This window comes from Monodelphis domestica, chromosome 2 (assembly GCF_027887165.1).
Source record: "Monodelphis domestica isolate mMonDom1 chromosome 2, mMonDom1.pri, whole genome shotgun sequence".
Taxonomy (NCBI): Eukaryota; Metazoa; Chordata; class Mammalia; order Didelphimorphia; family Didelphidae; genus Monodelphis; species Monodelphis domestica.
This window is the reverse complement of record NC_077228.1, coordinates 376,692,622-376,708,558: the sequence shown is the minus strand read 5'-3', so window position 1 is coordinate 376,708,558 and position 15,937 is coordinate 376,692,622. Positions and strand designations below refer to the sequence as shown.

General features: G+C 36.4%; 1 protein-coding gene across 1 annotated transcript in view; it reads right to left on the bottom strand.

Annotated features, from left to right (window-relative positions):
- The window catches only part of SLC16A10 (solute carrier family 16 member 10), a 131,801-nt gene that overhangs the window by 74,127 nt on the left and 41,737 nt on the right, over positions 1-15,937 (bottom strand). Inside the window, exon 2 of the mRNA XM_001379078.3 lies at positions 1,119-1,263. Coding sequence (XP_001379115.3) covers positions 1,119-1,263 — 145 coding nt within the window. The remainder of the gene's footprint in view (positions 1-1,118; positions 1,264-15,937) is intronic.

Genomic DNA, 15,937 nt, shown 5'->3' with positions numbered 1-15,937 from the left:
TCCAAGGATTCATTATTTCATTGGTGTGGATTCTCAATTAATTAATCTATTATTTTCCCTTGCTATACCTTAGTAAACTATCTTCATGTATAGCTCTGGCTGGAAAAATTCATCTTCATATATATGAAAAGTTCTGGTATTGAGCCAATAATAAACTTTTCTATTCTGGATCCTGGATGACTGATGCAAACAGTCTATTACTCAAAGCCTTTCCAAATGAACAAGATCTGCTAGAATTTATGCTCTACTGATATTGTTGGAAACTCAAAATCACTATCATGCCTCTATGAGGCATTAATTATTAGTAGTAGATGAAACTAAATTCAAGAAAAAAAACCTTTATGGGAAAAAAAGGCATCACTACAAAAATGGGGAGATAGCCTTGTGGTTCTTAGATTTATTTCAATATGATGCTCCTAAAAAAAAAGACACTGCTGATTCATTCATACTGTAATTCTCCTTGTACATTTTCTTCTGTACTATTTTTTTTCCCTTCTTAGCATGGTTAAGTATGTGTTATACTAATCTTCATTCTAAATTGTTTCTGTTCATTCCTTTAAAGTACCCATTGACTATCCCCTAATTTCAACCCTTCCATCCAAGGTACAATGTCATCCCATTTAGGATTGGAGTAACTGATGAACTTCAACAAACTTTTTATATTGTTGTGAAAATATTAAATAATTTGTTGAGCTTAATGATCAAATTCTTCAGAATGGTACTTGTTGTGTCACTCCCTAAAATGAATAATATTCCACTAATAGTTCCCCAAGGCTGCTTTTCAGTTTATGATAGTAACAATTCAAAGAACCACCGTCTTCACTAACTTGTTATTTTTAGAAATAAGCTTGGTTTCCATCTTTCATTATTTGCTTCATTGAGTTCTAACTCTGATTTGAATCAGAAAAGCAAAGTAAGAATGTGTTTGGGGTTTCTTCTGTGAAGATTTATAGATATCTTCATTTTTAAAAAAGAATATATGATCTGCTCCTATGACATTGAATTTGATTTGTATTTTATAGAACCTGAAAGTTTAGTCCACTTATAAGAAAGGAGAAATTAGTTACTTTAAGATATCAAACAGTTGACAATCAAATATGAGAAAACAGAATCCTTACCTTACAAAAGAACTAGACAAAAGTCCAATGAACCCCACAGCAGCCCCAACAACAGCTGTTTTCCGACATCCAAATATATCTGTGAATACACTCACTATAGGACAGCAGAAAAAGATCATTCCCATGGACAGAGAACTCACCCAAGCTGTAAGAGAGAGAAAAAGAAGGTAATAAAAATAGGTCAGTAGTGCTTACCAATATTTCAGCATGTGTAACAAATTGATAATATAGAAAATCTTTTGTGATTCAGCCTGTTTAGAATGGAAACTAAAATGAGCAAATGAAAAAAGTCTAAATCACAGACAAGAAAGTATGACCAATAGTAAATTAGTTACAGAAATGTTTTGTTCTTAGCACATGAACCATTTGTATCTACAAATGTTGACGTCTAAAATGTAAAGTTTACTCTCTTGTGTAGGTTAAGCATTCTCCTTGAAATCTTCACATACTAATCTATATTGTGTTTGATAGTTAGAACAATTCATTAGGAGTTTTCACACACAAGACAAACAGCAGAAAAGATACTTATTTAAGGGGAGAAGGGAATACAGAAGGGAATACCCAAGTAGGGTAGAAGAAAGAAATTCTTGAACTCTACTAGAATAAGGCTGCTGCAGAGACAGCTATTGGGGTAGAATGAAAGGCTAAGGTATGGGGCAGGACAGCAGAGTAGTTAATCACAGCCTGCCATCTGGCAGCTTCCTATTTTAATTAATTGCTAAGCTCAATAATTTATAGAACAGCTGAAAGACTGCAAGTACTCCAAGAACCTATTAAACTTGGCACCCTGGGACAACAGTGCAGTTACTAACCTTAAAGGTCTGTTAATAGCAAGTGTTAGTCTATGCAAAAGGATCTGAGAGGAAAAACCTAAGGAAATTAAGTCTAAGGTAACTGGTGGAAAAGAGTTCTTACTGGTTGTCAAGTGTAAATTTTATTCTAAGAATCTAAAAATAGAGCTCAATAGAACTCAATTTCCCCATTTGTATAGTAAAGAGGTTGGACTAGATTTCTCAGATCTCTTCCAGTTCTGAATCCTATGATTATGATACTAATAAAAGATTTGTTTAGTAATGCTAAATTTTCTCTCAGCTCCTACCCAACAATCAAAACTTCCCAATTAACAGAAGCAGACTAATGGTGTTTATCATGTTCCTAATATTTTTTAAACATTTTATATTTTACCAAGTAATTTTAAAATCTTCTTCACTATATATTTATTCAATCAATCTCACTTGAAACTCCATCCCCCACCCCCCAGAAGAACAAATAAGGTGAAAGGCATTGACACTGATAGGATAGACAGTAACAAAGATACAAAATATTTTAAAATGAGCTCCAATGCAATTGCTTCACTCTTCATCCTTAACTGCAGGTTACAAGTAGAAGTCAGGTAAGAGAGATCAGAGGAACTAAGGCAGCTCCATCCTCAGATCAAGGTCTTCTCTGGAAAAGTCTAGTTCAAAAAAGGGTATGAGCAAAGGAACTAATGTTCGTTTATAACAAGTGAATATTCACATTAAGGAGACTAAAATTTAAATGAGTATTTCTTTATATAAGATAGATATAATATTAGAATTAAATGTACCTTGACCTCACTGGCCTCATGATTGGAGCAAGTCTTGTGATATCCCTAGAAATTTACCACTCTAATTTGATCTGACTTTAATCACACCTAGAGCTCATTCTTCCCCATTGCTGTTCACTCTCATCACTCTTCCAGGTTGAAGTGTATTTAAAACCTGCTCCTTGCCTCATGATGGATACTCCTAGTCACCATTGGGTAGCAACATTCCATATACCCCTCCTCCACTTCAGTCTCTGATTAAAGATTCTTGTTTTTACTTTAGTAGTTCTCTTTATTTCAGGTTGATGCCAAGTTAAACTAAAATTTATCAGTGGGTTGTATCAAAAACTCTTAATTATTAAAAAATGCCATGCTTCTTTTGAAGAAAAAAAAAACCCAACTCCCACCCAAATCTTAAAAAGTCATGCCTATTTTTCATTTACTGATATGCAAAAAGAATGAAAGGTTTGTGTGCTCTGCAACTAGAGATAATTATTTGCAAAGAGTGAATTTAAAGCTGATTGAAATTAGCAAGAAAGTTTTGGTTGATATATCTGCCAATACAAGCCAAAAAATAAACAAACAAAAGCATTGGTCTGCTTCAGCTCTGCTCTCTGACCCCAAAATAAGTATACCTATATGCATATCGCAGAAAGTCTCAAAGCCACACAATGCTACAAATCTGATATAGTATTTAACACTCCTTTATTTCTTTTGTGAAGGATTCTGATTCATTTTATAAATAAGCCCTGGCCTCTTCTTGGTAAGAATCCTGCCTAAAATTAAAACTTCATCTCCCAGAGTCCGGTGTCAATTTACAGAATAATCAACAAAAAGTCCCAGAGGTGGTTTGTAACAAGAAGTTGGTGTTTGTTTGTTTTGCAAAATCAGAGTTGATATTCTAAAGTTAACTTTGTATCTTCAATTATGACTAGATTTTATTCTATTTGTTCCTAAGTTCTGAGCTTTGCCATCACCTTTGTTTCTTCCTGCCAATTCTTTTGGAATACTTCTCAGACTTATCTCTTCCTTTCCATTCCTACTATGCCATCTGCAAGTTTCCTTGCATTTGATTTCTATTTTTTCTGTTCCACTCTCCACACTTGGCAAATTAAGTGCTCCCCAACACTTCCTTCACCATGACATTCTTATGCTTTAAAAATTACAGTGGTCTTTTTTTCCCTTTTGGATCAAGTCAATATTCCTCAATATGACTTCAATTAGCTTTCCCAGGACGGATTTCTACCTTATAACATGCTGTCTTTCCGACAAAATAAAGGTTGTATTGTGAAGACCTAACTCCAACACATTAAGATTCTGAATTATTTTTCCCTTCTAGAATCCTACTCAAATCTCTCCTGAGTTTGCCAGAAGCAGGGAATAGCATTGCCCCATCTACAACATGGCTCACCTAGAGCAAACCAGGTGTAAATTTGGATTTCAAAGGACCTTTTTACATAGACAAAACAAATAAAGGGAGTTGATACTACAAGCAGTAATTAAGCAAAGTACCTGGTGGATATCCAAGTATTTAAAATGAGGTGTGTTCCTCTCAGCAAACTTGAAAAAGATTTGCTGAGAATAAATGGAGAATTGACTAATTTTTTTGCCTTTTTTCACTTTTACCAACCAGTAGGTCCCAAACATCTTTGCATTGTAACATCTGTACAGTTTTGTTGTATTTTCCTTATGTGAGAGGAAACTGTAGAACATAAAACCAGGACTGATATGTACAAATTGTGCTTAGGAAATGCCCCTATAACTACCAGGTTTTCATTCTGGTGCCCAACCAACATTCAGTAAGATCTGTAAGTTTGCCCTTATTCGAAACCAGTGGTTTAATTTACAGAATAACTTAAGTTTCTAAGACTATCAAAATTTTATTTTAAACTATCAAATTTTCAAGTACATCAAAATAGTCTATTTAGTCTATTATTGAGTAGTACATCAAAGCCAGTCAGGCACCTTGCACACAGTACCTGAACAAAAGACAGGCATAAGATGGAGGTAAAGTCATCAAAATTGTGTTGTGTTGTGGTGGGGTGGGGGTGTTGGGTTTTTTTTTTAAATTGTGCAAAATTACTAATTCTTAAAATTCAAAATCATATGAGGAAAGATCATCTGAATTGAGTTAGCCTCTTAAAAAATGCTCCATGAACCTCTGAAGACTGTTCTCTGATTTGTTTGTCCAGGCAATACTAACAGCATTTTAGAGGAGCTCATTATTCAAAAAGAAATGGAAAGAACTGAGAAAAACATTTTATATATCTATACAGATATTTTGAGAGAGATAGACACACACACACACACACACACACACACACATATACACATATAATTCTTTTTTGGTCAAATGTCTTCTCTAGTACCAGTAGAGAGAGAGATAGAGATACCAGGGAACTTTGATATAACAAATGAACAAATTAATTACTTTTTAAAATGAAATGTGAAACAAAGACAAAATATAGGAAATGTTTCTAAAAATTCTCTCCCCTTTGACTCAAGCTTATTTTAACATAAAGATTCCTTTAAACTGTTGCAAAATTAGATTCATCACCTCTCACATACTTAAGTCCCCCAGAATATATTTTCAAATACTGCAAGAATAATCATATTTTTAAATCTTCCAATAAAGCAATGCCTTCCAATAAAGGGTACCCACTGTGCTTAGTACTATGCTTCATACAATAGATCCTAAACAGGTACTGCTGACAGCTCAGAAATGCTTATCTCTCTGGCTAAAAGGCCAGAAGTACTACCAACCTATGTTCCCATTTGTTTACCACTCAGGTAAACCATGGTTACAACTGTACCTAGGGCACAAAAATAAGTCCAACCCCATGGGTTCAGAGTACCAATTGACGTGAGTGTGTGTGTGTGTGTGTGTGTGTGTGTGTGTGTGTGTGTTTTAACTGACAACCTGGGAAGAAAGAATGATAGTATCTGGCTAACATGTGGGCATCTCTTCCTCAGGGTCTCCCCATTCTGCAGGACCTCAGTTTTATCTCAATAGAACACTTCTAAGAATCAGCTAAAAGATCAGCTATGTTTTGCCTCAGCAAGCTGCATCTACAGGAGGATTAAATAAATCTCTCCAAAACACCAAAATTCTAATTAAGAGGAGTTTGAAAGAGACACTAAGATGTCACACACATACACACCCAGGACTGAGAGCCTCATTAGGACTGCCTTAGACACTACTGGGAGTGGTAGCAGTGGTAGTTTCCCCTCCTTACAATGACAATATTAAAAAGCTTGTGGTGAAAATTGACATCAAGTTACACCTATCTCAATAGCTGAGTCTGCTAGTTTCTTTGCAAAAGAAAACAAATGGCAGTGATGAGATTTTTCTTTGCTTCTAACCTCCCATTCACAACAGTCTTTAATGGAAAGCTGCTTTGCTCCCCACATTTATTAATAGACAGAAGAAAGTAAACTAAAACCAGACATTTTCTAACTTCTCCTCCATTGAACCTAGCTAGACATAGGAAAAACACATGGTACAGAAGTGGTATTTATATCAAGTGGGGAATTCAGAGCTAGAGGGAAACCTTTCCAAACATTACTCTCTTTTTTTGGTTAACATTTTTTCCATTTGAAAGTAGTCTGACTTAAGGAAAATTTCTCAAAAAAGGAGGAAAAGATGTTTCATTCATATTTGAATGCTGAACCAAATGATTATTCATTTCAAATAAAAGGATCAGTTGTGTTTAATTTTTAATGGGTTTTTTTTGGTTCAGATTTTTTTTTAATGGCAAGAGTCTATGGCAAAGTTTTTAATTTGGCAAAGGATATTCCCCTTCCCAAAACACCTTTGCCAAACATACATGGCATTTGTGAATCCTCTTTTAGAACTCCTCTATTCTCCCCAGTTAGTATGGCTCAGTGCAAAGACCACTGATTCTGAGGTCAGAGGACCTGACTCAAATATAAGCTCTGATGCATATGGTCTCAAATCAGGGACTCTGGGCAAGTCACTTAATCCCAATTGCCTAGTCCTTACTGCTTTTTTGCCTGGGAATCAAGATTTGATATAGATTATAAGACAGAAAACTAAGGGTTTAAAAAAAAAACTTTAAGCTTATGAGAATTTTTTTTACAACTCTAATGGAGTAAGGTAGAGAAGAAAAAGGAAAAGTTGGAAAAGACTGAGAGAGGTCACCAAAAACAAAGCATGAAAAACACTATTTACTCCATTAGCAATATTTGGGGTCCTAAACCATTCATTTCAGAATGGGCCAGATAAAAGTATGGATGGTATCCATGTAAACTACAAGACATAAATAAGCCTCATATTTGTTTAATGGGACCTCAGTCTCTTCTCTCCTTTTCTGTTTGAAGCACGTCTGCTATGAAACAACTAAATAGGCACATGATAATGGCGTGTTAACAATATAACAATAGCCACTGAACAGACATTGAAAGTGGAGGAACATAAGAGAGGGATTAGAAAAAGCTCCACTTGGGGGGGGGGAAAAAAGGCTCAACAAGCCAACTCTTATGTGTAACCATAAACTGAGCTCTGCTAAATCAGTGAACATTTGACTAAGATTGTTTTGGCTACCAAACTACTGCCAAACAAGCACTTATGGTGGAGGCTATATTTTTTATGTTGGTATATTTTAACAGGAGGGGTCTTTCTCCCATGAGAAATCCCACTGTATACTTCATTATGCTGCTATTTTATCTAACTCAGGCTTTGACCTCAAGGAACTAGTTATGGTAAAGTTCCAAGTTATACAAGACATCTTTGTTCTGATGGGCAATAGAAAAAAGAAATTCACAATATCAAGGAGAATTGTTTTACAAGCTGGCATGAAGAGTAAATTGCATGCTCTAGTCTAATTAGAGCTCTTAATTTGTAATAAAAACTATTGTGTCCTATAATTTCCATTAGGCTTGTTAGACTGTATAAAACAAGGAACTAGAAACCTAGTTTATATAACTCTAAAAGTAACAATATCAATACTGCTTTCAACTATAGATCTCAAAGTTCTTTACATTGAAACTGGTAGCATTGTCATTCCTGTTTTACTGAGAAAATACCCCAGTACAACTTCCCTATAATTTCTGACTTGATCTAAAAGAGGCAGAAATAACCAGACTATTTATTGTCTTTTTATTTCAAACTGGAGAGTTTAAAAGCCTTTTAAGCTTGAAAAGCTAATATGAACATAGGATAAGAGTTTTATCCAAGAAAGTATGTTCTTCAAGTACTCTATACTTCTATTCTCAACTTTCACAACTTTGCATATTATCTGAAACATTGAAATTCTACTTCCTTATTAAAGCTGACTTCTTGCACTAAAATCCTGATATCAAATATCAATTTCTGCTTTTCTGACACTGAGTTCAATAGCCCAGGCAATTTCTTATCAGCTAAAAAATAATACTTTTCCATTTTCACTTGGCCTTCACCTTTATAGACTTATAAGAGAATGCAGCTGGTATTCCAAGGCCAGTTTTAACTTTCATGTAGTTCATCTGGTAACAGTCATGTGAAGCAACCAAATTACTCTTGTAATCTTTCCCTGTGGCAGTCTTTGAATTCTTAATAAGAGGAATTCCTGCTTAGCTTTAAGCCCATAAGTATGTAATAATCAAAAGCAGCCTATTTTTTAATAAGCCACACTTTTATTAAAGAATGGTAAACCCTCAATACTTCAAAAGAATGAGGCATAAGGTTTCCTCCTCAATATTCTTCTTTTCCTTCCCCTTCTTTGCAGAGTTGGGGGACCATGCATATAGAACATTGTAGATAAATCAGATTTTTTGAAGTATTGAATTAATTCTGACAATTTTCCCTCTCTTTTTTATTCTTTGTTGCAAGGAATGGTTCTCTGGGAAGAAAAAATATAAATGATGTAAAAACAAAAAGGTATCTATAAAAATTATTTTTAAAACCTCCATAAGCATAATTAAAGCTTTCCCTTCACGGTAGTGGATTTATAACATTGTTCAATCATTTCAATCATGTCCAACTCTTTGTGAACCCATTTTGAGTTTTCTTGGCAAAGATATTAGAGTGGGTTGCCAGTTCCTTCCCCAGCTCATTTTATAGATGAGGAAAAGTGAGGCCAACAGTGTTAAGTGATTTGCTCAGGATTACACAGCTAAAAAATGTCTGAGGATAGATTTTAACTTAAGAGTCTTCTTGACTCTAGGGCAGCTAGGTTGCACAGTGGTTAGAGTCCTAAACCCAGAGCAAGGAACACTTATCTTCCTCAGTTAAAATCTAGCAAATATCAGCAAAAATAAATAAATAAATAAAATAAAGTCAAACAACAAACATCAGCATAGAACCAATCAATGGTTTATTTAGTCAAATCTGACCAAATAAAATAATAATAATAATGTGGTGAAGTAAAAGTCTTTAGCACATAAAAGGGAAGGTTTGTGAGATAGATAGGTGGCAAAATTTAGAGTCAGTCACAAGACCTGAATTCAAATCTCAGCTATGCCACTCTTTGTCTAACTGACCTTAGGAAGGCTAATTACCTCTTTGGACTACAGTCTATCTATAAAATGAGACATTGGACATAAAAGGATGCATACCTAAATGTTTTGGACAATTTATGTCCAAGATGAACCAACTACCCTGTCCCACATGCTTTGAGTATATATCAAGTAGGGATAGAAGTTTATCACATAATAATTTTTAAAATTATCTAACTTTAAACTCATATCATTTTTTTAAAATGTAAAAATTGTGGAGCAGGGAAGAAATACACAAAAAGGGAGAGGAGTTAGGCTCTCATGTAAAGAGATGAAACCTGTTTTGCTTTGCCCCCCAGAGCACAACTAGGAGGGATGGATGGAAGCTGGGAAAAAAAAAAAACACAAATTTAGACAAGAGGTTAAGAAAAACTTCCGCTAATAATCAGAGCTGGCCAAAAGTCAGATGGATTGCCTTAGGAGGTACTGAGGCACAGGAGACTTCAAGCTGTGACTGAGGACTGCACTCTATGTGGCAGAGGGACTTTTTGCTAGACCAGAGCAGGTGGTTCAAGGTTCCTTCTAAGATTTGAGGATTCTGAGAGTAGGTGGCTCAACTTAGAAGGGAACATAAAGCAAAATATTTCATTTATAGACAGAGGATTAGGTGAAGAGGTAAGTTAATTCTGGAGCTTCCATTTGAAGCAAGAATACTGTAGGACATTCTTCATTCAGTAAAGTTAGATGAAATTCACAGAAGACTTAAAACTTCAGGGTCAAAAGGTGTTATGCCTTGGAAATGCAACTCAACAAAGGGTCAAAACAGTTGCCAATTTACTTACTCAAAGCATCCCACTGAGACATAAACAACTCACTCATAAACAGTTTCTGGCTTTCCAGCTTTCTGTATTCCAGTACCCTTAGGGGAAGGAGATGGCAGACCCTCAGCTCCACTTCTGTGGTACCCTACATCAAGCAGCTGCCTAACCCAGGAACTAATTATGTGACAAATTAAATCAAAATATTGGTGCCAGCTTCATTATTTTTAGTACTAATAAATATGAGGATGGCAAGTTAGGGAAACCAAAATACTCTCAGAAACATCTGTTTATAAACTGCAGTCTAAAGAAAGTTTTAAGTGTAAAACAACAGGAGCAGAGATTTTTTTTAAGTGTCTAAATTTCATTAATTAACTTTCACTATTCTTGATGTAGCAACACAAATAAACTGGGCTTCTTCAAAAAAAATCTGACCATACAGGCTTTAGCAGTCCAGTTCAAAATCTTACTCATTAAAAGGGAACTCTAAAGACTACTTGAGGCATTGAGTTTGACCTTTGACAGTTATTAATGGAAATACAGAGGTAAGAAGAACAAACAATGATAGGCAGAGCCTGGTAAATATTTATTTTTCCTTTAAGAACTCCAAAAAGAATATTTCCTACTTGAGGTTTTTGTGTAGATATTTATGCATCTCAGAAAAATTTATAACCAAAATGTTACCACATTCTCCCTCTTTTCAACAATAAACTGGGCCAAAATAAATATAAAAATAAAAAGCCTGAACTACATTATTTTCAAAAGATCTCAATTATAGAAAGAGATTGAGTTTCTTTCTAAACAAAAGTGTGATACAAACTCCTACACTTTCCAGTCACTGCCCAAAAAGGATTCTGTTCATTTATTTTGGATGTTTTGTTTAAAAATAAATAGATTCTTTACAAAGGCACTATTCAACAAGAATAAGGTGCTCTAATGAAAGTCTCCAAATTTATGCTGGCAGGACCCCCTAAGCTTCCACAGCCAATCTTCATCACCTGAAATTTACAAGTACTTATTTCTTGGCAACTGAGAAGCAAAGGGACATTTCTATTCAGTGCTCCCCTCTGTGTTAAATCTTGTTAAAGAATCTTTTATTTTCATAGCATTTTTTCCTAAGACTTCAAAGTGACTGTGTGATTTTTTTTAAAAATGATAATGAGGGTGCAAATTGAGACATACTTTTTGGATACAGGCAATGTGGGAATTCGTTTTGCTAGACTATGCAAATTCACCAAAAGGGTTTTCTTTTTCTTTTTTTTCTCCAGTGGGAGAGGGGGAAAAAATGTTTTTCTATTAATGAGGAAAATCAAGTAAAAAACCAGAATGACAATGATAATATCACAAATTTTCACATGGAAGATAGTGGAGTAGAGAAAACTCTACTGAGACTTCCGGGTAATCATGGCTGCAATCTAGATGCCACACACTTCCTCTCCCCGGCACCAAACGAAATAGACTACATCAAAGGAGCATAAAAATCACCTTTGGCGGAACAGGACTCCCCAGTACACCACAGAGGTGAAGGTACGGGGGGGGGGGGGGGGGGGGGGGGGGTTTGAACATTTCCACACTATAATAAGAAGGAGGAAAAGCTTGCACAGAAATGTGAACTGAGCCGCCCTTCCCTCCCCACCTCCTCCACCAAACCAGAGTGAGCTACTGGAGCGCTCACTGGGACAGCGAGTGAGTGGGGAACGTCTCTGTCGGGGGGGGGGGGGGGGGAGCACTCCAGGGTCCTTGGGATCTGGGGACTGCCAGGAAAAAACGTCTCAGGGCGGTTTCACTGGAGAACCCGGAGCTGAGCACAGGGGGTCCTCGGAGCTGTAGTCGGGGTGGTTGCGCTGAGCATCTGGGTGGAGCTAAACACCAGGGGCAGACCACACGCTGATTATCTGAGAGGAGCTGAACACCTGGACAGTTTGGATGTGATCAGGGGCCCAGCTCTCTTAAGAAACCTCGGAGGCTGGGAAGAACTAGTCTGAGGCAACCTAAATTCACAGAAAACCCGTCCATATCACCCAGACCCCAGACCAAAAAGGAAAGGGGAATAAAACCACCAAAGGGATGGCTCACATGGCCCGAAATCAAGCCTCCAGGAAGAAAGGGAAAAAGGTGACTATTGAAAACTTTTATGGTGGAAGTACCCAAGGAAAAGAAGAGAATGAGGAGGAAATCCAAAAAAAAATCACAACATGCCTCCCAAATTGGAAACTATCAACAAGCTCTGGAAGATCTCAAACTGGAACTTATCCAAAAGATGGAAACCTGGAAAGAAAAATGGGAGAAAGAGATCAGCAGTCTGACAGATAAGACTGCTCAATTGGAAAAAGAGCTCGAAGCATCCAATAGAAGGGCAGACAAAGCTGAAAAGCAAAACCAGTCCCTAACAACCAGAATTAAGCAACTCGAAGAAAGTGAGATCATAAAACAGCAAGAATCAATAAAGCATATTGAGAGCCAGGCCTAGAGATGGGAGGTCCTAGGTTCAAATCTGACCTCAGCCACTTTCTAGCTGTGTGACCCTGGGCAAGTCACTTGACCCCCATTGCCTAGCCCTTACCACTCTTCTGCCTTGGAGCCAATACACAGTATTGACTCCAAGATGGAAGGTAAGGGTTTAAAAAAAAAAAGAATCAATAAAGCAAACCCAAAAAATTAATGAATTAGAAGAAAACATAAAATATCTCACTGAGAAGGTCACAGACTTGGAAAACAGAGGGAGAAGAGAAAACCTCTGAATTATCGGTCTCCCAGAAAAACCAAAGATAAACAATAAACAATAAATTATTCTACAGGAGATTATAAAAGAAAATTACCCACACGTTCTGGAGCAAGAGGGCAAAATAGAAATAGAAAGGGTTCATAGAACACCCTCTATACTAAATCTCCAAAAGACAACCCCTAGGAATGTAATTGCCAAATTCAAGAGCTTCCAAGAAAAGGAGAAAATCCTACAAGAAGCCAAGAAGAGGAGCTTCAGATATAAGGGGGCTCCCATAAGGATCACACATGACTTAGCAGCTAACACACTAAGAGACTGCAAAGCATGGAACACGATATTTAGAAAGGCAAGAGAGCTGGGTCTCCAACCAAGAATCAACTACCCAGCAAAACTGATTATATACTTCCAGGGGAAAGTATGGGCATTCAACAAAATAGAATATTTCCAAGCATTTGCTAAGAAAAGACCAGAACTTAGTGGAAAATTTGATATCCAAGCACAGAAAGCAAGAGAAACATGAAAAGGTAAATATGAAAGAAAGGGAAAAGGAGAAAACTCTACCATCATTTTTCCAATTCTACCCATGTTCTTCACTTCTTTTGAGGTCTTCCTCCATTTTATTGATGCAATGTTGACAACATGAAGAAGTAGGAATCAAATCCAGTATTTCATATCTTATTAGCTTCCAAGTATTAACAAGGTTCTCATCTGTTCCTTTTTATTTCCACTGACAATGACCTAGTAAAGACTTCTCATTACCTCCTACCAAGGCTATCACATTAGCCTCCTAAACATATTCTCTGTCTCTAGACTTGTCTCCTTCAATTCAACCTACCAAGAGCTGCCATAATTATTTTTCTTTAGGCATGAATATGATCCAAGTTATTCCTTTGCTTAAAATCCTTAGATGCTCCCTATTATATACAAAATAAAAATTAAATTCTATACTCTACCCCTGTTTGGTATTGACCTCACTTCTCAAATCTCACATTATGGTTTTTTTGGGGGGAACTCTTTGATTCACTTATGGAACATCATATAACTATGCCAGTATTTTATCTCCAATAATAGAATGTAAGCTTCTTGACCATAGGGACAATATCTTGTCTAAACTTCATCCCACCCAGCATAGTAATGAGTACACTTAATAAATGTTTAACAGTCTTGTAAAAGAAATTATGTCTTTCTATGATCTAGCTCTGATATTCCATTATCTGACCTAATCTACTATTATTTTATCTCTTCCTATGTCTCACTCTCCTATATCCATTTCTTTGCCCTCATTGACACCTCCAATCCCTCCACCCCAGAGTACCCTCTCAGATCCTTGTCTCAACCATATCATAGGAAATTTCAAATATATATTGTCCTTAATTCTTTTTTTGTAAACCTTCACCTTCTATTTTACCTTACCTCTGTTTTAGCAGCAATATCAGTTACAAGCAGAAGAGCAGTAAGGGCTAGGCAATTGGGGTTAAGTGACTTGACCCATGGTCACACAGCTGGGAAGTACCTGAGGCCAGATTAGAACTCAGGACCTCTCATTTTTAGGCCAGACAAGAAACCTTTGCCTCTATTATCACCAAATCTTCTATCCCTGGAGGTCTTCAAAGGATTTTTCAGTTGGCCACCTTCTTCCCTGTCCAGTCTACATTTCTCAGAGCTTTCCACAGTGAGAACTAATGGTTAGCAACCCTTCTACTTCAAAATTGTACTGTGGAAGTAATTAGGTTCTACCTCTTATTACCAATCTCAAGTACTCTTTTTCTAATTGTGTAGCAACAAAGTACCTTTTTAATGTAAATGTAGTGTCAAGATCTATAATTGATGTGGAGAACCATCATGCCCTCAATGTCTGACAGAGTCTCAGTTTGGGAAATGAAGGCTGCAGAGCAGCCTCCAGAAAAGATGAGGCACACACTCAGCCCCCTCTGTGTGACTACTCTCACTAACTTCACTTACTAATGGAATTGTTATGACTATTGTTCCCACCACAATGCAGGAGAAATAATATAAGAGCAAATACAGGGTTAACACACATATGCCCCACTTTAATAAAGATCATTATCTACTGCCCCCTCCTTTTCTCTCTTAACAGTGTTACATTGAATTCCACACACCCACTGCTCACCAAACACACAAGCACATCAATCACTCCTCTGAAGCACAAGGTACTGACATACTTCACTGTTTCATTATGTTTACAATAACCAGGCAACGTTGTCAAGGTGCCTTAATGAAACACAAGAAAAATGTAACTTGGAAATTCAGGAAAATTCCAATTCTGGTCTGCCTTAAGTTACCCTTTAACCCCATGACTAACTGCCAAATGCTTTGTTACTTATCTCCTAAGTAATTCTGATTGATTATGAAAGCTAATCAAAAGCAACAATGATTCTCTTAGCTGGTCATCCCACTGGTCAGGGGGAACTAATCTCCAGATTACCCTGTCTATGTCATCCATCTCTATCACAAATATCTCTGTTATAGCAACATAATAACTGATCACAGTATGTTGATTAAGCAATTTGTTAATGTGTGACATATCTGATTATCTGTAGAAGATCATGTATGTTGAAAAATGATCGTGTGCCAAAAAAGCATGTACTCACTGAAGCTATATAATAAACACAAGCTCTGTGCAGAGCAGAACAACTTGGTGATGATGCCTGAGCACAAAGGTCTGAGCACTGAGTTGTCTCCCATCTCATCATTCATCTAAACTGCCACACCTAGCCAGAAAAGGACCCTCAGCTTTGAGAGACCAATGGATAGGCTTTTAATACATTGGGAAAGACAGAAAGCTACTTATTTTTAAATAATTTATTTTAAGGATTCCCCATAAACCTATTTGAATGGGGTCTCAGTTATTAACACGGGATGCCACATTAACAACTCTACAACAGTTAAAATAGATCTGTATAAATATTAATAATAATAAGTACTGTTTTAATACTACTATCCTTAAGGTAATATATAAAATAATGTATGAGTCCTTTCTGATTTCTAATTCATCTGACAGTACACGGCCAACAAAAGAACCTAAAGACTTGTTCTATAGAATCATTTTTTCTCATTTTGAACATGAAAAAGGTACCAATAGCTCCCACTCCTAAAAAATAAATTAAATCCATAAGCAAGAATATCAAACATGGTACTGAATAAGAGATGGAACTGGTCCTTGTAATTATTTCATACATCTACATGTGATTATACTAATTTTAAAACATACTTGTGGGGCAGCAAGGTGTCTTAGTGAATAGAGAGCCATATC